The sequence below is a fragment of the Cololabis saira genome, chromosome 16 (assembly GCF_033807715.1).
Source record: "Cololabis saira isolate AMF1-May2022 chromosome 16, fColSai1.1, whole genome shotgun sequence".
Lineage (NCBI taxonomy): Eukaryota > Metazoa > Chordata > Actinopteri > Beloniformes > Belonidae > Cololabis > Cololabis saira.
The window spans coordinates 23,874,415-23,902,177 of record NC_084602.1 but is presented as its reverse complement, the minus strand read 5'-3'; the positions used below and the strand labels follow the sequence as shown (position 1 = coordinate 23,902,177).

General features: G+C 39.7%; 2 protein-coding genes across 2 annotated transcripts; both read left to right on the top strand.

Annotated features, from left to right (window-relative positions):
* Positions 1-1,198: 1,198 nt before the first annotated feature.
* Positions 1,199-22,564, top strand: LOC133461958 (autophagy-related protein 2 homolog B-like). Its single transcript, XM_061743011.1, has 43 exons — positions 1,199-1,471; positions 2,672-3,081; positions 3,852-4,014; positions 4,137-4,289; positions 4,373-4,475; positions 4,698-4,857; positions 5,767-5,946; positions 6,063-6,159; positions 6,263-6,427; positions 6,867-7,018; positions 7,197-7,308; positions 7,874-8,117; positions 8,227-8,389; positions 8,549-8,641; positions 10,291-10,479; positions 11,103-11,376; positions 11,458-11,566; positions 11,645-11,846; positions 12,928-13,070; positions 13,928-14,085; positions 14,182-14,354; positions 14,455-14,605; positions 14,694-14,896; positions 15,655-15,735; positions 15,883-15,989; positions 16,082-16,174; positions 16,321-16,391; positions 16,485-16,561; positions 16,638-16,808; positions 16,897-17,029; positions 17,593-17,792; positions 17,889-18,118; positions 18,211-18,328; positions 18,435-18,626; positions 18,700-18,801; positions 18,890-18,968; positions 19,060-19,270; positions 19,387-19,456; positions 19,534-19,616; positions 19,730-19,851; positions 20,853-21,007; positions 21,092-21,241; positions 21,351-22,564. The coding sequence occupies exons 2-43, from the start codon at positions 2,920-2,922 to the stop codon at positions 21,579-21,581; spliced, it is 6,225 nt and encodes a 2,074-aa protein (XP_061598995.1). The 5' UTR covers positions 1,199-1,471; positions 2,672-2,919; the 3' UTR covers positions 21,582-22,564.
* Positions 22,167-25,440, top strand: noxred1 (NADP-dependent oxidoreductase domain containing 1). Its single transcript, XM_061743294.1, is given in 7 exon segments — positions 22,167-22,174; positions 22,751-22,809; positions 24,327-24,507; positions 24,587-24,747; positions 24,895-24,974; positions 24,976-25,094; positions 25,203-25,440. Coding segments are annotated over 7 exon segments (726 nt in total). The 3' UTR covers positions 25,321-25,440.
* The last annotated feature ends 2,323 nt before the right edge of the window (positions 25,441-27,763 follow it).

Sequence of the window (27,763 nt, the reverse complement as noted above, 5' to 3'; positions counted from 1 at the left end):
TGATGAGTCTTGTTTTAAGTGTAATGAGATTTTTTTTTTACTAAAATGAGACATTTTAACTAGAAATAAGACAAATATTCTTGTTAAGATTTTGAGTTTTTGCAGTGATCCATTTTACTTATCCTGTGAAGGACAGAGTCATATTGATAAGTTCAGAAAACTGTTATTTATTTTTGTGTTTTGATGTACTTGATGTACTTGATGTACTTGTCAGTGCTATTATTTGTAATATATTATATTATTTGTAATCAGCACAAATTATCTGTCCCCATATGATAAAATCCACCATCCCCCCTGATTGTTTTTTACAACTCGAGTACTGGTATTAACTGAGTTGTGACTTGGGAACTAAGAAGGAATGTGACTGTCTGTGTTGGCCGGCGGCTATTTTATTTTAGTTTTTAGTTTACTTTGTGGTTGTTTTTTAATTTTTTAATTTTACGTTCTTTGTGAATTGATTTCTTGGCAAAAAGGGGCAGATTGAATAAGATTCTTCTTCTTTCTGCTCCCTTTCATTCACAATTTAGGAACGTTTGTGTTTATATTGGATTGTTTGTGGTTTTATTTTATCAATGATTTTTTTTTATTTTTGATTGAATTGTTTATTTCGAACACATAAGGAAAAAAATATAAAATTTTAAAACAAATTCAAAACATACAGAAAAAAAAGCAACAATAACAAAAAACGTAATACAAACAGGGAAAAAAAACAGTGTCCGAAAAGGAGCAGGCAGAAGTAAAACTTATTTAACCCTGCCCCTTTATTACCTCTATCATAAATTAAACATAAATATTAATAATAAATAGCTGCTAATTTACCTATTAGGCTACTGATTTTCCCATTGGTTGTGCCTTTGCACACCAGCTAACAAACACAATATTTCCTTAACATAACTCCTCCTCAATCAAATAACTTCCCAGAACTTCCTTTTTGTACCGTTTTTTAAATTGATTTATATTTGTACATTGCTTCAACCCATCACCCAACCCATTCCATAAATCCACTCCAACAACTGAGATACACATGCTTTTCCTTTTAGAATGAAAACATTGTTTTTTTAAATTAAATTTATGATTGATCAATGAATGAAATAAAGAATGAATAAATAAATAAATTAAAAAAAACAAGCAATGCCTAAGAATGTGTAAATTTAAAGTGGATTTACAACTTTCCGAGGTGTCCCTAAAGCGGCATCAATTGGTGCGGAGTCATGAAAGTGTTTGTAAACAACTCAGTCGGAAGGTAATTCAAGAGCTGACTTAAATCTCCAATTCAGACACTAACTCTTCTGCTCCGGCATGTAGAGCTGGTTTATATTGCGGGATGGAGCTGTGAGGGTTCAGTCTGCCGTGGAGGACATGGTAGCGTGTAGAATGCTGTAGCCTCACACATGCTAACCGGCTAGTTAGCAGCAAAGCGAGGCTTTGTTGATCTTCTCCTGCCGCCCATGACACCCCTGTACAAGCTGTTGTAAGTAATGTCAGGCCCTGGTTATTCACTTATTGTGGCATGCTAACAATCATTTCACCACCACTGCATGCAGGTTTACACCAGGTGGACTGTTGAGCAGAACCAGCTCACCAGTGTTTTGACTTAATGTTCATATTCATTAAATCTCCATTTACTTTTATCTGTGACACATTTACTGCTAATAATTAGAGAATGTGTTGTTTAAAGCCATGTTGTTGCTGTGTTTTGTATCAAGTCACATGCTGTGGTGTCAGATTACCAGAGGTGGACAGAGTACTCGACCCCAGTACTTGAGTAAGAGTACAAATACTACTGGTCAAAATTTACTCCGTTACAAGTAAAAGTAGCTCAGTCAAAATATTACTCGAGTAAGAGTAGAAAAGTACTTGCTTTTAAAGGTACTTAAGTAACCGCAAGTAAATGCTTTTAAATTTACTTTAAGTAAAAGTAAGAGTAAGAGTACATTTCTTATTTTCCACATCAGTAAATTACTATATTTTTTCTAAATTAATTTAAGGATCTTTTAACTCTTGTTTCTGAGAATTAACTCTTTGAAACCAGCTGCACTGATGTGCTGCTTGTAGAACCACAATGTTATATAAAACCTGCAGAAACACCAAAAACAAATCAAATGAATGGGATCATAAGAGGACAGCAGATGATGCAGAGTTTATTAACAATCATGAACTGAAACCAAATGAACCTGCACCATCCAACTAAGTCTGGATCCCCCTCAAAGACCACTGCTTTACAAAAAACTACATCTCTGCTTTCAATAACTCAATGTTGAAGTCACTTAACTTTACAGGAAGGACATGTACCAGTACAATATAGCAATATAGAGCATAACAAACTGTCTCCCCATGTCTGTCTTGTCTGTCTCTGTGCCTGTCTACCAATATCCGTCTAAAAATAGGATTTTAGGGAAGAAGAAAAAAGAGCAGACCTGAAAGTAACGAGTACTTTTCAGCCTTCCTAGAAATGTACTCGAGTAAAAGTCAAAATATTTGTCTTGGAAATGTATTCAAGTAAGAGTAATAAGTAACAAAGAAATCTAATACTCAAGTAAAGTACAAATCCTCTGGATATGTACTTAAGTACAGTACTCAAGTAAATTTACTCTGGTACCGTCCACCACTGCAGATTACTAGATGGGTCACCTTATTTATGTGTGTCGGTTCTTTATTTTTAATTTTGTAGGTGCAGCAAACTGGAGTCGCAGCAATTCCCAGCGATATCTCTGAGCGTCAAAACATCCCCCAAAGTGCCCCTGATCTTGGGATATGAAGGATGTCTGAGCTCACAGTTTTGCAATATCTTCAAGTCAACAGGATGACACAGTTGTATCAACATTGATCTGCACATAGCTCTCTGAACAGCTAGGACATTGCAGTTGCAGATCCTCAAGATCACTTTCATTAACTGTGCTGTTCAACTACGAAGTTAAGATGCCTTGGCCATTTTCCGAGTCCATCAAAAAGCGGGCCTGCAGATACCTCCTGCATCGATACCTAGGAAACTTTCTGCAGGAGAAGCTAAGCTTGGATCAGCTCAGTCTTGATCTTTATCAAGGAACTGGGTCCCTTGCCCAAGTGCCTCTGGATAAATGGGTATGTATTGTGTTACTTTTGTATCAGATTCACTTATTTAATGTGAACACAAATACAAATTAAGTTCAATTAAGGATTACACAAGATCTGCATACATCAGTTAAAAAACAATACACACTTGGAAAATAGTCATAGCATTGGTAGCGCAATGAGAGTTAAAGGAGCATGAGGCAAGAATAAGAAATGAGACTCATTAGCGCCACGACGACCGTCGGGGTTCCTGCAGCCAACAGCGAAGCCGGCACGGGAGCACCGTTCAAATCAAGCTCTAAATATGACTTACAATGTTATCTTACCTGGTCAGTAGGAAATGAGCCATGTCAGCATCTGTTTTCAGTCCCAATTCAAGTTCAAGCTGCCTCCATGACTCAAACGCATATCCAATGTTTACTTGTGAGCCGCCGAGAACGTGCATGCAGCGTCATTTGATGTCATATCTGCAGGACAGCGCGGGAAATTCCGGTCACAATTGCAGCACATTTTGCAGCACACAGCCTGTTCAAGGCAAAGGAGAGATACACTAGAGGGCTCATTCTTTTGGGTTTGGAACGCTTCATCTGACATTATTACTAGAAAACTTAAAACATAAATCCTGCCTCATGCTCCTTTTAAAGTAAATCAATAGTTAACATGGCATACTGCTACTTTTATGTTCCTTGACATACAAAGACAATTCAGATTATTCTAATTTCCCATACATTCAAAAATTCAATTGAAAATAATGAAAAGTACTATGTGAAACTAAACAAGCATTTTTTTTTTTTTCTTAGTCACTGAATGAACTCCTGGAGACCGCAGATGCCCCTTTTGAGGTCATTGCAGGGTTCATCCAGACAATTTCTCTGAGTGTCCCATGGGCAGCACTGTTGCACGAAAACTGTGCCCTAGAGGTCAAAGGTTTGGAGATGGTGCTCAGGCCAAGGCCAAGAGCGAGTAAGGAGATTCTGCTCAGTTTGTAACTATAATACTATATGTTTAATTAAATGAGATATGTTGACCAGGGTGGGGGATGATGTTTTTATAAGAATATATGTCAACACTGGTTATTCTTCCAGCATCCAGCAACGAGCCCATGTACTGGTCCAGCTTCATGACGAGCAGCATGCAGCTTGCCAAAGAATGTCTGAGTCAGAAACTTACTGATGACATGGGAGAGAGCTTTCAACCTTTTGAAGGATTAGAGAAGTTTGCCGAGACCATAGAGACAGGTATGTTGATACTGTATGTCAGCATTCAGCAAAACTAGTCCAATATCGTGTCCAGTAGTCACTTCTAATTTCCAATCTTGCAGTTCTGAGAAGAGTCAAAGTGACCTTTCTGGATACTGTTCTCAGAGTCGAACACATTCCAGAAAATGCTAAAACTGGAATCGCTCTTGACGTTCGAATCAGCAAGTAAGTAGCGGCAGAGATGGGTGGTCAAGGCAGTTTCCAGAATAAGAGAATCTTGTTAAATTCTTGATCTACCACCAGTTTGCTTTCAGTTTTGCTTTTTACTTGCCAGTATTTATTGGAAACATGGGGGGGAAAGAGGGGGAGGAACACACATTTCTGTTTATGCATTCTTTTTCCTGTCGCTCATTGTTTTTATTAATTGTGTTTTGTGTTTTTGTTCAGGATTGTGTACTGCGATGAAACGGGGGAAGATAGTTCAAGTGTAAATGTGCATCAACCAACAACGTTTGCGCATAAAAATGTGCAGATGGAAGGAATCACTGTATTCTGGGACGAGTTTTCAGATGTGTCCCGTGGTTGCAAATCTTCACCCACTCCAACGGTTAGTGTGGCCAATATTTTAAGATTAGGCTAAAGGAGTTTCACAAGGGGAGCCTTTTTTCAAATCTGTTTCTTTTTTTTTATTATTATTATTATTTATAATTTTTACTTTTCAAAAATGAAGACAGGGACAATAAATAAACAAAAAGGTTAACAACACCACATTTCACATAATGTAAAAAAAAAGAAACATTACAATAACACCAAAAAAAAAGACAAGGGGGTGGGGGGAAGGGTTGGTACAGATAAACTTTAAGAATGATGGTGCCTCTAGCGTCAGTTCAGGTCCAGCTCTAAAAGAAAAGTAAGTAAAATAAAATAAGCATGTGACCAACACAACAGGTCATATTATTATTACATTATTCTCAACTGTTGTCTAATGACAGTCCAAGAGGCAAATTGATCATTTTCATTATCTTTGAGGATTGCGGTTGCCTTTTCCATTGATAATAAATCCAAAAAGTCCTTCAGCCAATTGTATTTGTGAAAGCAGTTTGGTTTGCGAATCTTCCAGTTCATGAGTATTGACCTCTTCACGGACAGAAAGGCGAGAGCAATGATACGTTGCATAATCTTCCCATGCACGTTCTCCACTGCACTCCCCAATAAACACACAACAGGACATTGAGGAACACGAATATTCAAAATAGCTTCCAAAATGTCAATGACCTCAGACCAGAATTGTTGGACCACTGGGCAGAACCACCATAGCAGATGTATAAATGTACCAATCTCACCACAGCAATGCCAGCACAGTTCAGAGACATTTGGGTCAATTTTTTTTACTTGTGTGGTGTGATATAAGCTCGATGAATAATTTCAAATTGTATAATTGTATATCTCGCACAACTGCAAATAGATATTGACTGCTTTAATATTGAATTGATCAAATCTGTTTCTTAATTTGCAGGACACTGAGCCAAAGCTCTCACCTAGCTGGAATCCCAAAATCATTTGTGAGCCTCATCCACAGTTCACAGAGCCAGTATCCTCCACAACACCCTTTGAACCTGTGCAGGTTGGGAGCCTCAGTGGTAAAATTGAATTGTCCCTCACCCTGAAGAACAACCTAACTCTGCCTGGAGCAAAGGTAAATTAAATGCTTATGGTTTACAAAATAACAATAAAGTTGCACTAAACTGGGACTATATTCATGTAATTGTGTATGACTAATAGTTTGACTGGTTTGCCTGTGTTTCTTCTCAGTTGGACGTTGTTGGACATATTGATAGACTTCTTATTCTGCTATCTCCTCGTCAAGTTCATCTTCTCTTGGATTTGTTTGGAGCTTTCTCTGGCGGAGGTGAGCATCCTGCTGTTTATTTTCCCAAACAGCAGGAATGCTGTAGCCATATGAGTTATTTAGGAACTGAGTAAATAAAATATTTCTCCATCTTCATGTGAAGGTGCACAGCAATGGGCTAAGGATAGAAAGAGTCGTCCCATGCAGCAGGAAGATGAGTACAGGCTACACATGGAACTGAACCGGTGTCTGAAGAAGGACACAGCTGTGCCAGGGACAGACCCTGACCTCTTTGAAAGCCAGACCACCAGAACGGTGTCAAGTCGAGGTTCGAATAAAACACCATCCTGTTAATTTATGTCTCAGAAATTAGATGGCAGTGATTGTTTTTATGAGCACATTTGTATTAGTTTGCTTTAAGCTAGAATATGACAGTATTCAGAATTTTGTATAGATTTCGAAAATAGCCTTGTCAGCTTGCATATGTCTTTTTAGAATTTATTTTGATTGTAGCGTTTAATATTAAGGTGTTGAAAGATATTCCCAAATATATTTTATGTTTTAGGAGGGTTTTCACAGCAATTTTGACACAAAACTCTGCTCGTTATTACCAGCAATTTGTAAAGCCTGTGCAGAAATATATGGCCAAACAAGGCACAATTTCACCCCTTTACTATTAAAGCTTGAGCAGTTTAAAAGAGGAACGTTGTTATATTCTGCATGTAACATTATCTTATCTTTTTAAACCTTGTTTGTGGCTCTTGTAGATGATGTGTTCTTCTCAATGGCTGACATGGACATGTCCCACAGCTTGTCATCCCTCCCTCCTCTCGGCGAACCACCCACTGTTGACTTGGACTTGTCACTAAACAGCAACTACTCTCCTTCACCAGGAGAGTCTCCTTCAGGAAATGCACCAGTAAGTCTTTTGTTTCTTTTTTTTCCCACCATATTTCCACAAATACAATATATTGTGAGGTGATTCAAAGTTTTCAGAGGCTAGTATAAATTGAAATCTTGAACAAAGAGCAAAACAAGTGATGTAATGTAGATACTAAGTTAATCTTGTGAAAACGAGTTTCTCTGTGTGTTTCTAGGCTCTGTGGGATGACTACACGGATGTACAACGACAAAAAGAGAAGCAGACAAGTGAAGCTCCTGTTCAGTCACGGGATTCACCGCTCCCTCAAAAGCTATTCAGACAAACATGTAAGTAATTTAGTAAATTGATAAATGTCAATTTAAGATTAAGAACCTTGTACATGTACACATAGTCCAGACAGAGAGGAACTCCTGTGTGAAGAGCCAAACATAAGAAAAATCAAAAAGGAGGAGGGAACTAGTATAAAATATATATCCAAACGTGTGCGTGTGTGTGTGTGTGCATATATATATATATATATATATATATATGTAAAATGTTGGAAATATGTTAAAAAAGGAGAGAAAGAATATACTATTCACAAAAGACACACAAAGATACCACTAAGTTAAAAGTTCTTGCATATGTTAGTAATTACTGCACTTGAAGGTTGATGTAAATAAATGGTGAATATTCAAATTGAGAACTGAGTATTTTGCATGAAATTTTACAATTGCACATGATTAATATAATATGGTGGATCGTAATTATAAAATCGTAGTCCCTCTGTGGCCATTTCCTTTTGTCAGTGTTGATATCATGTAGAGCCAGTTGGTTTTGCTTCTTCCGTCAAAAGTCATCACTGAAATAAGAAGAAGGTCCACGGTTATCTTATTTGTTGTCGTCTTCTAGCTCATTCTTCCAAAACCCATGGAGATGAGTCAAGGCCAGAGTTGGTGTTGACGTTGTCTCTGAGCAGCTTCGCTATTTCAGTCCTTCACATCGACCCGCTGCCACCGCCTCACGCTGCTCCCAGCCCTCTCGGCCCCATGGCCGCACACTTCTTCAGTACGGTGGGTCCAGGTCAGCTTTCCCCGGATGCTTTCCTTCAGTCTCGGAAAGTGTTAAATGAGGCTTGTCCTCATGATCACCTCAGGTACACTTTTATTTTTGCTACTTTCTTGTAAGGTTTTTACCTTCTTTTGGCTGCATTTTTATTAGAATGTGTAGATGAATATGACGGTGACCTGGGATTATATTTGCAGGCTTGTTGGCCAGGGTCTAAAGATAAACTACGAGCATTGTCAGGGATCCAGCCTGCGAACTTTTAGCACTGAAATCTCCCTTAACCGGATAGAGTTTGTCGAGTGTTTGTTCCCTTCCGAAGTTCTCACCGGTGGATATCAAAGAGGAATCCAGTACACCGAGGTAAGTACCGAGTCAAGCTTATGGCATTTTTCACCATAATAGGCTTTGGCTGTTTGAACACGTCCTTTCTATTTATCGAACATTGAAGTTGTCACAGATAGCTTGCTTTAGAATAGTAATTCACAGAAGTTTTTTCTTTTTTTTTTTGTCACACCTCAGCTTCTGGCATTTGACACCTCAGCCAGTGTTGATGCACCACTTCCCACCTGCCTTCACTTGCTTTACAAACAGGCTGAGCGCAGAGGCCCTCAGGTAACTGTCTTCATAAACTGACTGTGAAACAGCACTATTAGGACGCAGAGACATGGATACATTTGTTGGTACTTTTTACAGCTCATTAAAACAATGATTCATTCATCCTGAAAAGTGATTATATTAAAAGTAATTGTCACATAAACACCTGCATGCTATCAGTATCTGATGAACTAAATACAAGTATAAGAAAGGATTTATTATTTAAATATATATATATATATATATATATATATATATATATATATAAAAAACAAATAGATTTGTTTGTACCCTTAAAAATGATCAAACAATTAATATTTTTCAAACTAATTATTAATCGTAAAGATTCTGAATCTAGCAATACCACTTCCGACCACGTGGGGGAAACATATCACAAGGTAGTTCACGTACCAGCCCCGTGTGCCAACATTTCAACCCTAACCCCGGGTTGAAGCCAACCTGGTAGTAGGATAAGTTGCTGTTCACCGACTGACTACTGAGGACTGGCTCCGAAAGCCAGTGAAATGATACAAAGCAAAACATTTATATAGATCAGATCTTTGATTGGTTGCCAATAAAGCCAGTGAATAACTGTCATCACTGTTGCTACTCGACGCCCACTTTTCTGACTACTTCTCCGGAAATGCTGTTTTCCATGCATGACAGAAAAAATATGTTTTGCCCTTGAACGGCTGTAGCTGCATGTAATTTCCCCGAGGACCCCGCCTTGGGTTTTTTTGTTTAAGTAAAATTCTGCTAGTCCTTATTTCAGCTCTGTTGGAACCCATTTCATATTACAAGATATGCTGGACCTTCCCCAACACAGCATATCTATATGCCCCCATGTGGTCAGAGGTGGTATTGCTATGTAGAGTGTCTAATATTTCTATCAGCCATGAAGCCCATTTAATGGGGGATAACTCACTGTAGTGTAGTTTGATATGAAAGAATTATCTGTGGAATCAAGAGAGATAATTGCACTTTAAAGGTAAAGGCTAAGGCAGTTATATTTGGGAGTGCTTTGCTGCATCTGATGGGGCACGATGAAGTCTCAAGACTGTCAAGGCATCCTGGGTCAAACATCTGACTGTCCAGTGTCAGGAAGCTCAGCCTCAATCACAGATCATGGGTCATCAAACCAGATAAAGACCGAAAACATACCTTAAAAGTACCCAAAAGTGACTAATAATAAACACTCGACTTATTTTTAAATGGCCTTCTGTGAGGCCTGAGGCCTGATCTTAATCCGGTTGAGCATCTATGGAAAGATGTGAACAATTCAGTGTGGAAAAGGCACCAATCGAGCCTGAGACAGCTGGAGGACTTTGCTCAAGAAAAATGTCCCAAAGTACCTGTTGGCAGATGCAGAAATGAAACTGAGAGCAAAGGAGAATTGTTTTGCAACTCAATATCAGGTTAAGTTACTATCATTTTTGTGTCCATCCATTTTCATTCGTTTCACTCCATAAAATGTTCAATCAAAAATCAAAACTCGAGCCTGATTTGTGTTTCGCATGAAATGTTGGATGCCATAAACTGAAAGTATTTCAGAGTATTTTGTTTTTTTTTTCCTCCTACATGTTTAAATGGTACCAACAAATGTGTCCACATCTGCACCACTCTAAAACGTGGACTGTCTGGAGCTGTAACCCTTTGCCTCTGTGCAGGGAGGCCAGGTGCGACTCAGCACCATTCCAAGGAAAGCTGAGATCCAGGTAGAGCTGGGCCGTGTGCGCTTTGAACTGGACATCAGCATCGTAGACCGTCTCAACTCACTACTGCAGCCTCAAAAACTAGCCACCACGGAGATGATGGCCTCCCACATGTATACGTCTTACAATAAGCATGTCAGCTTGGTAAGGTTATTCTCTAAAAAAAAAAAAAAAAAAAAAAAAAGGAATTATGCTCACACCAGTGCATCTTTTCATTGAAGTTTTTGGAGAAAAAAAAAGCAAATCAACAAAAAAAAATTTACTTTTTTTTTTTTTTCTTTTAAAGAAGCGTTAAGGATCTCTGTCTCTAGGAGCAAATTAGTTTGATCGAATGTTTCAAGACACAGCTCACCGCTTCTTGTTGGTCTATGCCATGTATTTTTTATTTATTTTTTTTTAAAATCTTGGTCTCATTCTTCATATCTGTTACATTAAGTCAGCATATAATTACATAAAAACCATGTTGAATGAAACCTATGTTTTTCTAGTAAATTCTGATGAAGACTGAATCACTATTGCGCTTCATGCTCCTTGGAAGCTGCAGTTGATAAAGGATTAGCTGGTTTTGACATCGCATCCTGCAACTATAGACGAGAGTCGCGTTAAAGTGAACTGTCTTAGCTCTTCAGTAGCACTTACATGTCAGTCATGTCTCAATTTTATTCTTGCTTGTCAGCTAAAAAGGTAAAATTGTTATTGCATGTTCATGAATGCTTTGAAACTTATAATGATACGGATACATTTGTCTGTCTAAACTAATTTTACAGCACAAAGCCTTTACAGAGGTTTTCCTCGATGACACACATACACCCTCCAACTGTCACGTATCGCTGACAGTTAATGCCCCTGTGCTGGCCATTGCTGTGCGCTTCCCCATCCCCGATCTGCGTTCAGATCAGGAGAGGGGCCCTTGGTTCAAGAAGTCGTTGCAGAAAGAAATACTTTTCCTGGAGCTGGAGGACGTGGAGGTGAAAACAGAGTTTATGGGTGGCAGCTCCCCTGACCAAACCAAAATGGAGCTCACATTCAGGGAGCTTAATGGTATGCCAGCTTCCAAACAGAACTTTAAAGAATGTATTATGATTTCTGTTTAATGGTCTTTAACGCTCTGCTTTTGCGCAGGGAAGTTCCAGGAGGAAGAAAATCAACCGGCAGGCCATTTCCTCAGAGTGTCCCACACCATGGATGGAGACATGACAACATCCGAAAGTGTAAAATTTGACTGGCCAAGGTGAGCTCGTGCAGCCGACCTCCACCCGTCTCAGTCACGCAGCGGTATTTGGCAGCTCTCTTTAATTCCTCTGAGCAGAGTTGTGCTGAAAATGAACCCTACTGCAGTCCATTCGATCCTTGAGCGTGTCACAGTTGATGATGACGAGGTAGCTGAGGACCATTCGCTCGAGGAGGAAGAGGAGGAGGGCGCTGCTCATTCATTGAAGGATGTGTGTGACTTTGGGAAGCCGGAGCCATCGCCCTTTTCGTCCCGTAGGGTTATGTATGAAAATGAAGAGGTGAGTCAGAGATAAATGGTCTCATCCATCATCAGTGTTAGATTTCAGTCACCTACTGTTTATATAAGCATTTCCTTGTGTTGAATGAAATCTGTCTGCTCTTCAGGTCTTAGACAAATGTAATTTGGTCATCCTAGTTCTTGCTGTTTAAGCAAACAAACACTGTAGTTTTTTAAACATAAATGAAGGGGAAGTCGGTCAATGGGTATTTAGCTGGTTGTAGTTTACGACCAAGAATGGGTTTGGCTTAAACTGGAAAGAAAATATGATCAATATACATACTTAAATAGTGTATTGGTAAGACTGAGATTATGTGTCCACCTTAAACCTCTCTCTTATGTGAGGCTACAGGTGTCGTCTCTGGGTGCTGCCAATCATTTACATGGTCTAACTACAGAGAAATAAAGCAAGATCATTTGACAGTATGGCATTTAGTACTTTAATAATCTCATACAATCCCATAAAATGGGAAATGTATGAAAATAAAAACGATGAGAGGAATTAAGAGGGAGACATTTAAAGGATGTTTTATACATATCTCAGTTGTGGTTAGGAATTTTTGCAGATTGGATTCAGGCCAGTAATATGTACACATATTGGAAAGTCAGATGATGTTTATTGACTCTCAAGACTCATCTAATGGGTGCAGATTTTCTTTTTCAATTAACCTTGACGCACTCATAGCTATCTGGAAGTATTTGACTGTTGTTCAAGTTGTACAGATTCAACACTAATCAATATTGCTGTTAGTATGAGTGGGATGTAAATAAATGCAGCTGAGTTTGTTTCTTCAACAAATGGCTTCACTAAGAAGTGGCTCCAGTTTGGTGCGTGGGTGGTGGTGATTTTAAAGAGTCTCATTTGACGTTGACAGCCTGTCATGTGTTGTCTTTAAAACACTTTCAAATTTGCAGGTGGAAAAATTTGCATACAGAAGGGAGAATATTGTCTGGTTGACTTATATTAACATGCATGACAGATGGTTATTTATGTAAGTGGTGCTGTTGCTTTGCATACCTAAGCTGTTGTCAAAACAGGCAGTGAAAAGGTCAAGTTTCTTTGTTTTTTTTTCTGATTCCAGATGATCATCCCTGGCGACGTTGCTGAGATGACAGAGTTCCAGGAAAAAACAATGAACAACTCTCGTTTCATTCTCGAGTTGTGCTTCCCCAATGTGCAGTTATTGCTGCCCAGCAAGCCTTTCTACGAAAAACTACACAACAGGTACATTATTTGCAGGGGTGGAAAAAGTACTGAAAAATTGTAATTGAGTAAAAGTATCTTTACTTTGCTTAAATCCTACTCAAAATAAAAATAAAAGTACTTATCTAAAAATGTACTTGAGTAAAAGTACAAAAGTACTTAATTTAAAATGTAATTTGAGTAAAAGTTACTTTCAGTTATTTAATGCAAAAAAAGGATGAGTCACGAATCAAATCCAGCACAAGTTGTTTTAATTAACTTCGAGGCATATTAAAGTACACATCCACACTTGTAAAAGCTCAGCTGACCTCAGTATCATGATCCTTTTACTTCCGCAGAACAGGACAAAAAGGACAGTCACAACCTGTACTGTAAAGTGCAAACTATTTTCAGTCATATTGTCCAACCGACAACACTAAAACCAGAATCATTCAAACACAAAATAAAGTGCCCAATGCCCGCAGGATCCTGCTATTCACAATAAACCAAAATAAAATGCCCACAAGATTTTCACCATAAATTTTGTACTCAGTAACGTGAGGGGGTTCAAATGTAGCGAAGTAAAATACTTTGGTCAAAATGTACTCGAGTAAAAGTAAAAATTACATATTTCAAAAACTACTTAGAAAATTACAAATTACCCATAAAAAGTACTCAATTACAGTAACATGAGTAAATGTAATTTGTTACTATCCACCCCTGATTACTTGTAATTTGAAAGAAACGCCTTGGATGTTATCAAATTGATTGTCAGATCTTATTGGTTCTGTTGAATTACAACACAGTCAAACTTTAGGTTGCCCTCCTGTTGTCATATAAATGAAAGATCCTTAGTTCTACTTGCTGTATAATTCAAATGAATATTCTGCATATTTTAGGATAAACAATGACCTGTTGCTGTGGGAGCCCACTGCTCCGTCACCGGTAGAAACTGTGGAGAATATGCCTTACGGTGTTGGACTCTCCGTTGCCAGTCAGCTGATCAACACTTACTCCAAAGACAGCTTTAGCCAGTTCCGCTCAGCTGGTCCCGACGGTGAGAAAATGTGTTTCACAAATATATTTCAGACTCTCAATCCCATAGTTAAAATGTATCATTTGCTGATAGAATGAGTTTGCTGTGTTCCCTCAGAGGAGACCAGTGGCTCTGAGGAGGAGAACATGTACTATTCTCCTTCCTCTGACCTCGGCTTCAGATCACGAAAGAAGAAAAAGCCCAAAGCTCACAGCAAGACTTCCCAAAGCCTTTTCTCTGTCATCCTGAGTGTCAATCATGGTTTAGTGGCTCTTCAGGCTAATGCTAAGGTAAAATCAGTTGTATATACCCCACAACGCACTTTGCCACTTTCTATACCTTCTTATATGGCTGTGGGGCTGGGGTTTTTGTTCTTTGTTTTTTTTCCAGAAGGAAGATAAAACCGTGCTGAAAAACAAACACGGCGAATTCTGGCTTGAGGTTAAAAATGCCGTTTTGTTCAGTGTCACTCAGTACGAGGGCTATAAAGATCAGCACTACATCTGTTTCCATACCACAAGCATTTGCATGTACCACCAAGGTGAGCCCTCTTTCTGATAATGCGAGGTTATCACTTCACTGTTGCTTGTCTATAATTGTGAGTGTGTCATATTGATTCATCAACCCAGGACTGCTAGATGGAGACACCTCCGTCTCAGATATCAAGTTGCCGTGCAGGACACATCCCCACTGGCTGGAACCAACAATCTACCAATCAGAGACATCTCCAGAAAGATCCTCAACACCCTCAGAGGGTATTGGTCTGGAAGCTCGCAGCATGGTGTCTGTGGCCGTCAGGATCTCTTCACAGAACGCTGAGCGCAACATCAAGGTCCAATACTCGCAAAAGTTATGGGGATGCTTTTTTTCTTTTCTTTTTTTATTACTGACAACCAATTCCTCATTTTATTTTGTTATTTTTTCCAATTTGATCCAAGAAAAAGGATGAAAATTCCTTTAAAATGTGATTGATCACTCACACTGATCACACTACAGTCTTCAATGCAGTCAAAGCAGCAGCTGCAGCTTCATTTACTGCACTCTTGCTGCATTTGAGACAAGTGAACCACTGTTGTACACCAACTTGAAGCGGTTTTCTTTGTTAACTGCATCGTATGTTTGAAGACTCGACTTCTCTTTGTCTGGTTGAACTTTCGCACCGAGGCTTTCTTGGTTTGAGAGACTAAAGGTGCATATTGACCAACAGCACCCAGAAATTAAACAGACAGGGGTGTTTTTAAGTGATTATTTCAGCCCTGGGGTCTTCAGCATTTCCATTTGGGTTTAAAGTACAGGGTAGATTAGTTAATTAAATTGACTGAAATGTGTCACTTCTCTAACGTACTGCAGCTTATGACGCAGTTAAACCAAGATGTGGGTTTCAGTTGTATTCATGCAAAATCTGATTTTAAATTGAGCCTTAAAACTACAATGAAACAATCAAGAGATACATTATTACTCAGATTCATTGTGGCGTAATTACAATTTGATTATCAAAGAAACACATGTCATTCCCCCCTGTATGTACAAGTGATTCATTTGTTTGAACTTTATTTTGCTGCTCACTGCGTCCATGTGTTTTTCACGCAGGAGTTTCTGATAGCTGTGGGAGTGAGAGGAGCCACCCTGCAGCACCGAGTGGTCCCTCCCAGCCTCGGCTGGTATGACCAGGTAAAATAAACTCCAGCATGTTACAAGCTCATCACACAACCTTTGTATCCCCATTACGTTCACATGTTTTTAAAGTGCATTTAAAAAAAAAAAAAACTACATCAGAATGAGACGTTTGTAATCTTTTTATGTTTTTATGTGCAACAGATAGTTGACTTTCTGAATGTTTCCGATGAGCCTGTGTTGGGCTACGCTCCTCCTACATCTGTCACCACCCTGCATTTACACTTATGGAGCTGCTCATTAGACTATAGGTACAGTGAAATTCACATTTTGTCTTAGGTAATAGGTAACTGTATTGTAGCCGTGTATACCTTAAAAATGATGCTTCTTTTCCTCCTGGTAGACCCCTTTACCTTCCAGTCAGATCGCTGGTGCTTGTAGAAACATTCAGCATTTCCAGCAGCGTCTCCTTAGATAATTCTTCATCAACTCTGAGGTACGACAGTGTAGACCTTTTTTTTTCTTTTTTTTTCTTTTTTTTTTATTCCCTGTGACAATAAATTGAAGGGTTACATTTTTTTTTTTTTACATTGAGGAAAAGAAAATGACTTTACTGTTTATTGAAAATGATATCGGTTACAGGATTATTTTGGATGAAGCAGCTTTGTTCCTTTCGGACAAAAGCAATGCAGTGTCTGTTAATCTGCTGCGTGGTAAGTGGACTGTTAAATACAAAATAAATAATGTGGGTGCGTGTACGTACAATTTTTGCATGCAGCTTTACCAACGTTTGCATTGTATCACAGACTACGTTCAAGTCGTAGACATGGGGACCCTGGAGCTGAGGATTACAGCTGTCAAACCTGGACCAGATGGAAAATTGGTGTGTTATTTATATCAAAATAAGATGGTTGATCCCTCACAAAATTATAATTGCATATGCCTGTCTTTGACATCAGTCTGAGCCTAGATTCGAGCTGCGCTGCTCCAGTGACGTGATTCACATCAGAACGTGTTCGGACACCTGCGCTGCCCTCATGAATCTTATCCAGTATGTGGCCAGCTACGGGGACTTGCTGCCCCCGGCAGAACCAGAGGCCAAGCAGAGCAGCACCACGCATAAAAGCAAGGTCCGACATGACAGGAGATTTAGTGTTACACCAGTACAATTTCAAAACGTCAATGTCCTACGTGTTTATTGAGTGTACTTTTTGGCAGACGGAGGTTCCGAGCAGGCCAACGTCTCAGGTGCCGCTGCTCGCTGAGACTGAGCAGCAGATGCTGCAGGATCTGATGAGTGAAGCTATGGAAGAGACTGATGGGCAGCCGGCACCAGGGCCACAGCAGAACGGTACACACTCTGCTTCCTTGTCTCCATAAATCTAATTAGATTTTTTCATTGTTTTAGTTTGGTGTCCCGTCAGTGGGAGCCTTTGTCTATCGATTAATAATATATATATATATATTTTTTTTTAAAGATTTGTTTATTCAAAAAGAAATCCTGTACAGCATTGCTCACAGTAGAGTACAATACAAATATCTTTTTTCTTTTTTATAACCCCCCAAGACACAAAACACCCAAAACACAAATATATATACATATATAAAATAGTAACATATTACAATAATATATTATAAAGGTAAAAAAACAACATAAAACTGCAATAGACAATATTAACCCAAAAGGAATAAAATAAAATTGAAAAACTAGAAAAAAGAAAAAAAGCGCCCCTCCCTCCCCTACACCCCCACATAGAAATAATATTATTAATGTTGTTTTTAAAGTTTGTGATTTCCTGGATATGGCCAGAACAGACCTTTCTTTAGAAGGATGGCCTCCATAGCTTCTGTTTTTATGCATTGGATCATCAAGGGTAATTTACGACGTTTATATATATTTTCACAAATATAAAGGTACCCAGGAGGAGCAGATCCATGACCATGACCCGCCTTGCTCAGACCTCTTCCTGTTCCCTGATGAAAGTGGGAATATCAACCAAGATTCAAGCCCCACCTACCCAATGCTGGCGTCTCCTCTGATCACGCCGGCTCCTAGCCTGACCCAGGAGACGGATGATTTTTGTATTTTGGAGACTCCTTTCTCGAGAGGAGAGGTTGGAAAAATGATTGTTCCCTCAGTTAAGGCGAGATATTGCAATATTTGATTGTTTCTTCCAGTGTTGCTTCATTATAATATGTATGTGTTTCAGGATCAAGACCATGAGCCTGTAGTAAAGCTGCTTACCACAGATCCTGTGGAAATCAAAAATAATCACTTTAGTCAGCCTCTGGAAGGGGGAGATTCCAGCCGTGGAGCTCTGAATTTTCCTGTTCCAGAGGTTCGCTACCTCATCAAGGAGATCTCAGTCATCTGGCATCTTTATGGGGGAAAAGATTTTGGCAGTGCAGTTTGTACAGCCTCTCCTGCTAGAAGCCGGGGGTAATTCACGAATGCTGAATTCTCTTTAAATTTGTATAAATCTGTAAATTTGTTCTTTCATTTTATTTATTTTTATCATTTGCGTCTTGCAGATCTACTCCTCATAGCTCACCGTCTCAAACTCCAGCCAGACAAGCTAGGGCTTTAGGACGAGCAGGAGGGGGAAGAGGAAGGAACCCTGATGTGTTAATGGAGATCCAGTTCAGCAAGGTTTCTCAGAAATTCATTTTCATTACGTTTACCATTATACTGTTGAATACAGAGATTATGTGTTATCATTTTCTGATCAGTCAGCATTTTGTGTCCATTTGTTCAGGTGAGATTTCAGCATGAAGTGTACCCACAGACCCCGGTGGCATCATGTCCTGCCGTGGACCAGCCAGTGTCCCGACAGGTGTTTGTTGTGCAGGATTTAGAAATCCGAGACCGACTGGCCACCTCACAGATGAACAAGTTCCTCTACTTGTACTCGAGCAAGGAAATGCCCCGAAAAGCCCACTCTAACATGGTGAGGGAGGCCCCTGTTTCCAAAATATTACATCAAGTCTTCTTATGGACTTCATGAGTGCTTTTGCTCTCAGTTGACAGTGAAGGCACTGCACACGTGTCCCGAGTCAGGGCAGGCCCCCCCGGAGTGCTCCTTACGTGTCTCTCTGATGCCTCTTCGTCTCAACATCGATCAGGTAACTGAGTTGGATGATTGTTGCTGCGTCACATATCTAGAAAACTGATCGTGCTCAAGTGACAGCCTGCATATTCTTTTGCTTAAAGGATGCACTGTTCTTCCTGAAAGACTTTTTTAGTAGCCTCGCTACTGAAGTTGAGTTTTTCTCACCTCCTGTTCAAGAAGGTAAAACTCATATTAAAATGAATCTGTTATAAATACCACTTTACTTGAATTACTTATGGTTGTGATTTTTGTTTTTGTTTTTTTTCTCCAGCTGTTTGTGTAACTACAAAAAAAGCATCCGCCCCGGAGATCTCCTGCAGCTTCTCCAAACATGCTGCCGGGAGTCAGGAAGCAGCTCCGATCATTTCAGTTCCTGCCCAGAGGCAAATGAGCCACAATGGTTACTCTGCTTCCGCTGGAGAAGACGTGAATGACGGCGAAGCCACTGCCTATCCCTTTACAGACCAGCCAATCTTCTTTAGGTCAGTGGTTTAAAAAAAAAAAAAAAAAAAAAAAGAGCAGATTCTTCCAGATCTGCAATGTCTAAAATAGCTTAAATTACTTCATTTTGCCAGATAACGTTGTTTCTATTTAACAGGGAGTTTCGATTTACCTGCGAGGTTCCCATTCGCCTGGATTACCATGGGAAACATGTGTCAATGGACCAGGTACATAATCCAAAGATAAAATTTTTCTCCACATTTGTTGATATTCTTTTAATAATTCAATTATTTTGTTGCCCTAGGGAACATTTGCAGGCATCATCTTCGGATTGACACAGCTGAATTGCTCAGAGCTGAAACTGAGGCAGTTGTGTTATAGACAAGGGTATGTCGTTTCTGAGTGTTTTGAGACAGTTTATGCGCAAATTTCTTTCGCATAAACAGTGAGTGTGTGATTGTTGATGCAACAAATGTTTTTTTCACTCACCTGTGTTTCAGGTTACTTGGTGTCGATAAACTGTTTTCTTATGCAATAAATGAGTGGCTAAATGACATAAAGATGAACCAGCTCCAGGGACTGCTGAGTGGTGTGGCTCCTATTCACACTCTGGTGAAACTGGGTGAGTATGACACTTGTTCTTAACACCATCGTAGGATTTCTGTGTTATACATAACATAAATATTATTTTAGTTCATTTAACTTAGGGCTGGGCGATATGGACCAAAAAGTCATATCTCGATATTTTCTAGCTGAATGGCGATACTCGATATATATCAATATTTTTTCTGTGCCTTAATTGGGGTTTCCCCCAAAGCATTATAGCATAGCATCTCTGTTAGCTTATTTTTTTTCTGAGGCAAACCCTCAAAAAAACAATACAATACAATACAATTAATACAATGCCTCGTGCCAAATGTCACACAGGTACCTTTTATTAACAGAGGTCTGCACAATATCAAAATGTATAAAACAAATGAAATAAAAATGAACTGGCTGCATATATAGAATAAAAATGCTTCTTGAGTAAAATAAAACAAATTGCAATTAATACAATGTAGACAGTAACAGGCAGACTTTTCCACTGAGGTTGACAGTTGTGCAAATAACAAAACATTTGTGCAAATCTCAAATAAAACATTCAAGTCAATTTGTCACAAAATAAGCTATATCAAAATCATTAAAAAAAAAAAAAAAATCTTTTTTTTTAAATCGATATAAACGATATTGTCTCATACCATATCGCGTTTGAAAATATATATCTATATATATTAAAATCTCGATATATCGCCCAGCCCTAATTTAACTACACTCTGGGTTGCAGCTAATTCAAATGTTGTCCCCCTAAGACGACCAGTATTCTTATATTGTTAATACTCCCAGCTGGCCCTAAGTGTCATCCATAAATCTGCTTGATTTGAAAAGAGGATTTTTTTTTTTTTCTATTCTTAAATTTTTACTTGGGGAAAGAAAAAAACATTTGATTTTAATTCAAATCTTTGTGGCGGGGATAATTGCTAATCTCTGATCTACTTATAATAAACTCTTTATTAAAGTCAACACTGTGCCAGGAACCTTTCATATTCTGCACGCCCACATTTTAAGGATTAATATTTTGTTCAGCTCATGGACTCCGGGACTTGGTGTGGCTCCCTATTGAGCAGTACAGGAAGGATGGACGGATAGTGCGAGGATTTCAGCGCGGCACGGCCTCCTTCGGCACCTCCACTGCTATGGCTGCTCTGGAGCTCACCAACAGGATGGTGCAGGCCATCCAGGTAAACTGCTCTCCCACTACTAAGAATATTTGCACTTTCTGAGGACACTCATTAGCGGCCTTGTTTTTTGGTTCATGTCTTTAGGCAGCGGCTGAGACGGCCTATGACATGGTGTCTCCAGTACCTGATGAGAGAGATCTAAAAAGAGTGAAACGATATTCCCATTATGGACAATCTCACCAGCCTGTTGATCTGAGAGAAGGTGTAGCCAAAGCCTACACTGTGGTGAAAGAGGTAAAGGAAGTTCAGGCTCAGATGATTAATATTTTCACTCCACTTACACTAATGTGAAATACTTCCCTCCTTCTTTTAAGTAAAGAGTTTGTCATGTTTCTACTCGTAGGGTATAACTGACACTGCACTGACCATCTATGACACGGCCACACGGGAACATGAGCAGCGGGGGATGACAGGAGCGGTTGGTGGAGTTCTCCGCCAGCTGCCACCAGCAGTAGTCAAGCCACTCATTATGGCCACCGAAGCCACCTCTAATGTCTTGGGTGGGATGAGAAACCAGATTCATCCTGATGCGCGTCAGGAGGAGTCACAGAAATGGAGGCAGGGTGAGGAGTAATTGCCAGTGCCGCATAGTAACTTCAACCATGACTGTGCTGCAGCCACAACCAAGGAATGTAATTGTGCATTTTTTTAAGCGTAAGAAAGGTGAATAACCTGTAACGGTGTAAGTAAAATACAGTAGTATTCATCTCATGGCATTTTGAGGTACTGTGATTCAGCTTACAAGGTGCCTCACAGAGCCTTCATGGCCGTCTGCATTCTCCATTGTTCATTTAATTAAAGGGATTTTCGAAGAATTAATTTGTGAGCCAAATATCCTCAAAATATGGATTATGTTCTGTCGGATCTAAAAGCCTAACTATGACACAATAAGTTGTCTCACTAGTGTCATCTTTATAACAGCCGTTTACTGATAGTACTGCATTCTTTTATCTTTCTTGATGTCAACGAAAACTAATGTTAGAAATATAATTGCCCTTAATTTATTACTTGTATGTTGGCCTTGTTATTTACTGTAAATATTTCTAATATGTAATATTTCAGAAACAATAAAAGAACAAGCTTAGAGACAGGACGTGTTAAAAGTGTGTAAAAGACTTTAATCAGGACATTGAAATGACTTGAAGGCTTACTGGCCCAGATGAATCGGTGATGAATGGGAGGATTATCCACAAGTGTTTTTGGGTAGCACAGTTATATTGACCTTTCATGCATGTAATGCAATTTTCACAAAGGTTCCTCTACTGAAAGCTGATTTTATATTAAATAATAATGAAAAAAAACATAACTTTCATTGCTGTAGTCAGTATTTTCACATTGTTCACAGTGCATATACTGAAGATAATCAACTAAAGCTTTGCTGTCCTGCTCAGCTGATTTTTGTTTTTTTTTAGTGTGTGAATGTTTGTTGTGATAAGTTGTGGCAGATTTTGATTTGCTTGATTTCTTCTGTTAAAATATTTGTTGTACATACATGTACATTTAACTCTTGAATTTGTATTAAAAATACATAAAAGGGAAATAAAACAGTTAAATGTATTCTTTGTTGTGGTATTCAGTCTTGGGCTTGGTTTCATATTTTCTGAAAAGCGAATGGGAATTTTATTTTGAAAGGTCTGCATAGCCTTAAACCGGAAGTGACTATTTCCATGGCAACAAAGAGGCCTTTTTTTTCTCATCAGTATCGTTAACCTCGTTTATAACCCTTGACACATAAATCCAAAGTATTCAGAGCATCAGACCGTCACATATTAAAATTTCTACGAGAAAACCAGAATCAGCAGGTACCACTTTATTTAACCGCGTATAATATAATAAAGTTGTTCAAAAATAGTGAAACTCATTTATAGTTGGATTGATTTGTATTTTCTCCTGACAAGAACTACTTCTGTTTTTGAGGGGTGTTACAACCAAAAACTTAATAATGGCCAATAACGTAATAACTGCCAATAACGTAATAATTTTGGCCATTTCAAATGTAATAAGGCCAATAGTGTAATAATGTGCCAATAATGTAATAAAACTTTTGAGCCAATAACGTAATAACTTTTTGCCGATAATGTAATAAGGCATTACATTATTGGCTGGTTATTACGTTATTGGCCTGGTATTAAAAAATTATTACAAAATTATTACATTATCGGCAAAACGTTATTACATTATTGACTCAAAAGTTTTATTACATTATTGGCACATTATTACACTATTGGCTTTATTACATTTGAAATGGCCAAAATTATTACATTATTGGCAGTTATTACGTTATTGGCCGTTATTACGTTTTTGGTTGTAACAAGGGGCAAACCAGCTTAAAGATGCATTACCACCAAAAACTGGACTGGAGTGTAGAACAGGCAAATCCTGTCTCTTAAAAATGTATTTACGCTTTATGTTGTGCCTCCGGTTTTCCCTGAAAGATCTGCTAATGCGAAGAAAAGATGGCTGGACTTTAATTGCAACTGAAAAGGGGGACTCCTGTTTTTTATATCCATTACAGTGAAGAACAACATGTTGACATCTTTCTGTGGGATATTAGACCATTTTACATCGTTTAACTTTACCTTCCTTTGATTTCATTTGCATACATTTATGGTCACTGTGGCAGGGTGGAGGAGCTGCAGCCACTCAGGCTGATTAGGGCACAGGTGGGCCCAATCAGCCTCTCCACTCTGCCAGCCTTCATAAGGCAGAACTGGACAGCAGCAAAGGGGCTGATGGAGCTGCTGCTGAGGAGCTGTGTGTGCTTCGGCACTGTGTGTGGTGTTGGTGAACTGGGTAAATAAATTGGGTCTGCACGAAACTCCGTGTCTCTCCATCCTTCGGTCGGCCCCGGTAGCACTCGCCCTGCTACAGTCACTTTGTGTTCATCCTTTCCCGGTTTCGATAATACTTTGAGGGACCGGGGACCTCAGCACTTTTGATACCGAAACGCCCAACTGGAAGGTGTAACTTTGAAATCTTCAGATATTCTGCTGCTGGGGGCCTCTACTTGATTTTCTCCTTATAAACAGTGATGGTTTTCAAAATCTGAGACAGTCTATGTCACGTATGAGGACTGGAAGGACCTGTTGACCATCCTCTCAAAGTTCTCAATCATTGAGATGAGGAACAACACACAAATCAGTAATTACTTATCCAGATATAAAAATGACTATTTAAAATGATGCTTCATTTAGACACATTTTCTTTCTGTACCGTTTGTTGTTCCTATAATGATTGAGCAGATGTTGATTTAACTAAAGCCCCTTCAAGCTTACTTCCTGTCCTGATGGTTACGAGTCAGTTGTATTTTACATTTCAGACGAATATGTGCCGACAGAAGTTGAGTGTTTCTTCGACAATCGCAGACTGGTAGCTTGGGCAGACGTTCTGTTCCTCTGCTGTTTGTTCTCTCATCTCCCCAAAGTCTGTGCTGACCTTTGTTCTCATCTGTCAAAGCACTGCCTCGTGTACAGTTTCATCTCCGCTGTGCCTGTGAACAGGTATCAACACACTCATGCACAGATGCAAGTGATACTCATACAGACTCAACAAATCCCTTACCTTTACATTTTGTTCCAGATTAGTTTCACTTCTACGACACGATTTTATTCTCAAACCTCAGTACGAAGTTGTTGCTTGTGATGCAGCAGATGTGTGGCTGTCCTGTCCTCACTTGACCACAGCATTGACAGATGCATCGCTGGTAGAAGCTGCATGCCCTCTTTCTACCAAAGTATCATGTTTCAATTACTTTTCCAAATCGTGCTCCTAATATTCTGTAATATGCAAAGAAGAACATCATGTTAGAGTGAAATTTGCCTTTTATTTGACACTAATATGAAAACACCTGCTTTCCTTTAACTGTTGATGCTGATCTTTGATTGTAGGTGGCATCACTCTAAGTCTGAACTGGATGTGTGCAGTGCTGTACAGCGTGTTGAACATCTGTACCTCTGCTGGTCTGGGAATCCGGGGAAACGCTCTCCCTGATGAACAACATGTTTAAAGACTCATGTCCAAATAAGCTGCAGTTAAATGCACAGAGTTTCATCAGTTCATCTCATGCAGCTATTTTTACCCCAGATAAGTAAGTAGTTCAAGCATAAAATGATGATTGTATGTTTTGCTGCACAGAGTATAGACATTTTTATGTACAAATTATATGTTTGTTTGTTTTTTATCCCCATACACACAGGCCATTTTCTTGGATTTCACTCACTGATGCCCAAACCAAGGAGACACCCCTGCTACGGTTTCTATCAAGCAGCAAATCTTTGCAACAGTTTTCAAATCCCAGCTTGAGAGACCAATAAACTGGTGCTGTTGCATCCTAATTCAGAGTCCATAACTGTCTTACACCTACACTGATAAGCCATAACTTTAAAAACAACTGACAGGTAACGTGAGTAACTCTCCAGAAAACATTTCAATGTTTCCCAGAAATGGAAAAACCTGCATCCTGACAGTCACAGAGAAGTTCATTTGAGTAATCACCTCCAAGCCAGCACCTCTACATGTCCATAAGGTACCGGTCCGGGGGGTTAATGGCTCTGTCAATGACACAGCAGTGCACGACACAAAACCGTCTAGTAAACACTCAAAGAACATGTCTGAGATGAAATACAGACTCCACAACCCACAGACACCAGTCTGATGGGATCTGAGGGCGTCTGTGGGAAGCCAGTACACTCCAGAGACCCAACCCCACAATCCACAAGGCTCAACCTCTTTTTATTTTGGGATACCTCTATAAAGTGTATTTATCTCTCCCTCTCTTTCCCTGTCTCTCACACACAAAAACACACACACTCCTATAATTCAGATTAGCCACAAATATGTTACAAATATTTTGTCTTTATAATTAATTTTTTTAAATAAGACCAGACCTCCTTTCAGTACTTAAGAGGCAAGTATACTTGTCTCAGATTAAAAGATATATAAATAAAATGTGTAAGATTATATGGCATTACACCCTGCTCAGAATTATGACGGTTTGTTTAGTGAAATGATAATATTACTGTACATGTTGCTAGAAAGCAAGTTTTTCCTTTAACTCCCGTCAGTTATGTTTGTTAGGGTACAAAAAAAAAAAGGGTCATAATGATTTGTGGCTGAATTATCTAATTTCAAGAAGGTAAAACTCATTAGAATTCCTCTGTAATAAATACCACTTTAATTGAATTACTTCTGGTTATGATTGTGGTTTTTGCTTTTTGTTTTTTCAGCTGTTTGTGTAACCACAAAAAAAGCATCCGCCCCAGAGAATGCACATTTTTGCACATTTTTGAGTAAGTAGCCTACTCCTCTTTGCCATCCAAAAAAATAGATAAAAACTGTGGACACTGATCAAAAACAGCAGTAAGGAAAACTAAGATGCGTTTTTCAGCAACAGATCATCTGATGTTATTGTTGTCAACGTAGACGTTTAAAGAGACAGAAAATCCCCCGGGGTCTTTTTCCAGTTAAAGTTATTCTATGCAACTTCCTAGAGCTAGCAAGATTTGAAAGTGGCGCTTCCTCTACGCCCCGCCCCCACCCACGAGCGCTCCGTCCAAAGCCACGCCCCCACAAACACGAACGCGCATACGATTATTAAACATTTTGGACAGCACATTTACAGCAAAACTACCCCATGTCTCATTCACCTGTAAGCGAGGCCGGTTTTAGGGGGGGCAGGGGGGGGCTGTGCCCACCCAAACGTGCATCGTGCCCACCGGCGTCTCACGGCGAGAGCGGAGAGCGCCGGTGCACGGCACGGCAGCGCTGCGGTGCGCTGCAGGCTCTAAAGCCACGTCTACGCCGTACCCTACGGCGTCTACGCCGTAGCCTACGGCGTAGATGAGGCAACAAGCCTGCACGGCACCGCAGCGCGCTGCCGTACCGTGCACCGGCGCTCTCCGCTCTCGCCGTGAGATGCCTACATCCCCACGGACCCCATACAGCTTCCGAGCCGGAGCTCCTGCGGCTTTTCACGGTTGCGGCTGTTCACCTGTCCCCGCGGGCTGCTGCTGCAGAGGCTGCTGCTGGGCAGAGAGCAGCAGCAGCAGCAGCAGCAGCAGCAGCAGCAGCAGCAGCAGCAGCAGCAGCAGCAGCAGCAGCAGCAGCGGACTAACGGCTCCCGCTCCCCGGTCACACACAGCGGAACCGAGCTGCTCTGGATATAACTACATAATAACTACATACTGGGGTCCGTGGCAGGAGGGAGGGGGTTACACTGGGACACTGTGAGCCCAGGAGGACCCGTGAGATGTGGACACGGGGCGGCTGGAAGCAAGTGCGCGCATGGGACATGGCGGGGGGGCATGGTTTAAAATGAAGACATCTGATTGGTTCTTTCCCTTCCTGGACCTGGACCAATCCGTATCATTCGGACCGAATGGGGGGGGCTTAGAGGTGCCTCTTTCAAAATTATTGCTAGCTCAGGGAGAATCAAGGAGAATGCCTTTAATTGTGGCATCTTTTCAGGGTTAGATTCTTTAGGGAATCCAGAAGTTTAAAAAAAAAAATTTCTCCCTTCAATCTGTTGACTAAGGAAGAGAATTGGGGCCATGCAGGAGAAAAAATATTTGAGATTTTTATTTTTTTGTGCACTTCGTGAATTTTTTTTTTTATTGTGCACAATGTTGAAATACAATTTAGAGAAAAAAGTTGAAATGTTGAGAATAATGTTGAAATGCAATTTCAAGAATAAAGTCGAAATTTCGTGAATAAAGTCGAAATTTCACATTTTTTCTCAACATTTCAACTTTATTCACG

Excerpts from the sequence above, each read along its gene's own strand:
- LOC133461958 (XM_061743011.1), top strand. The coding sequence starts at position 2,920 with ATGCCTTGGCCATTTTCCGAGTCCATCAAAAAGCGGGCCTGCAGATAC. Across the intron at positions 15,736-15,882 it reads GCCTCGGCTGGTATGACCAG|ATAGTTGACTTTCTGAATGT; the intron begins GTAAAATAAACT and ends TATGTGCAACAG. Across the intron at positions 15,990-16,081 it reads AGCTGCTCATTAGACTATAG|ACCCCTTTACCTTCCAGTCA; the intron begins GTACAGTGAAAT and ends TCCTCCTGGTAG.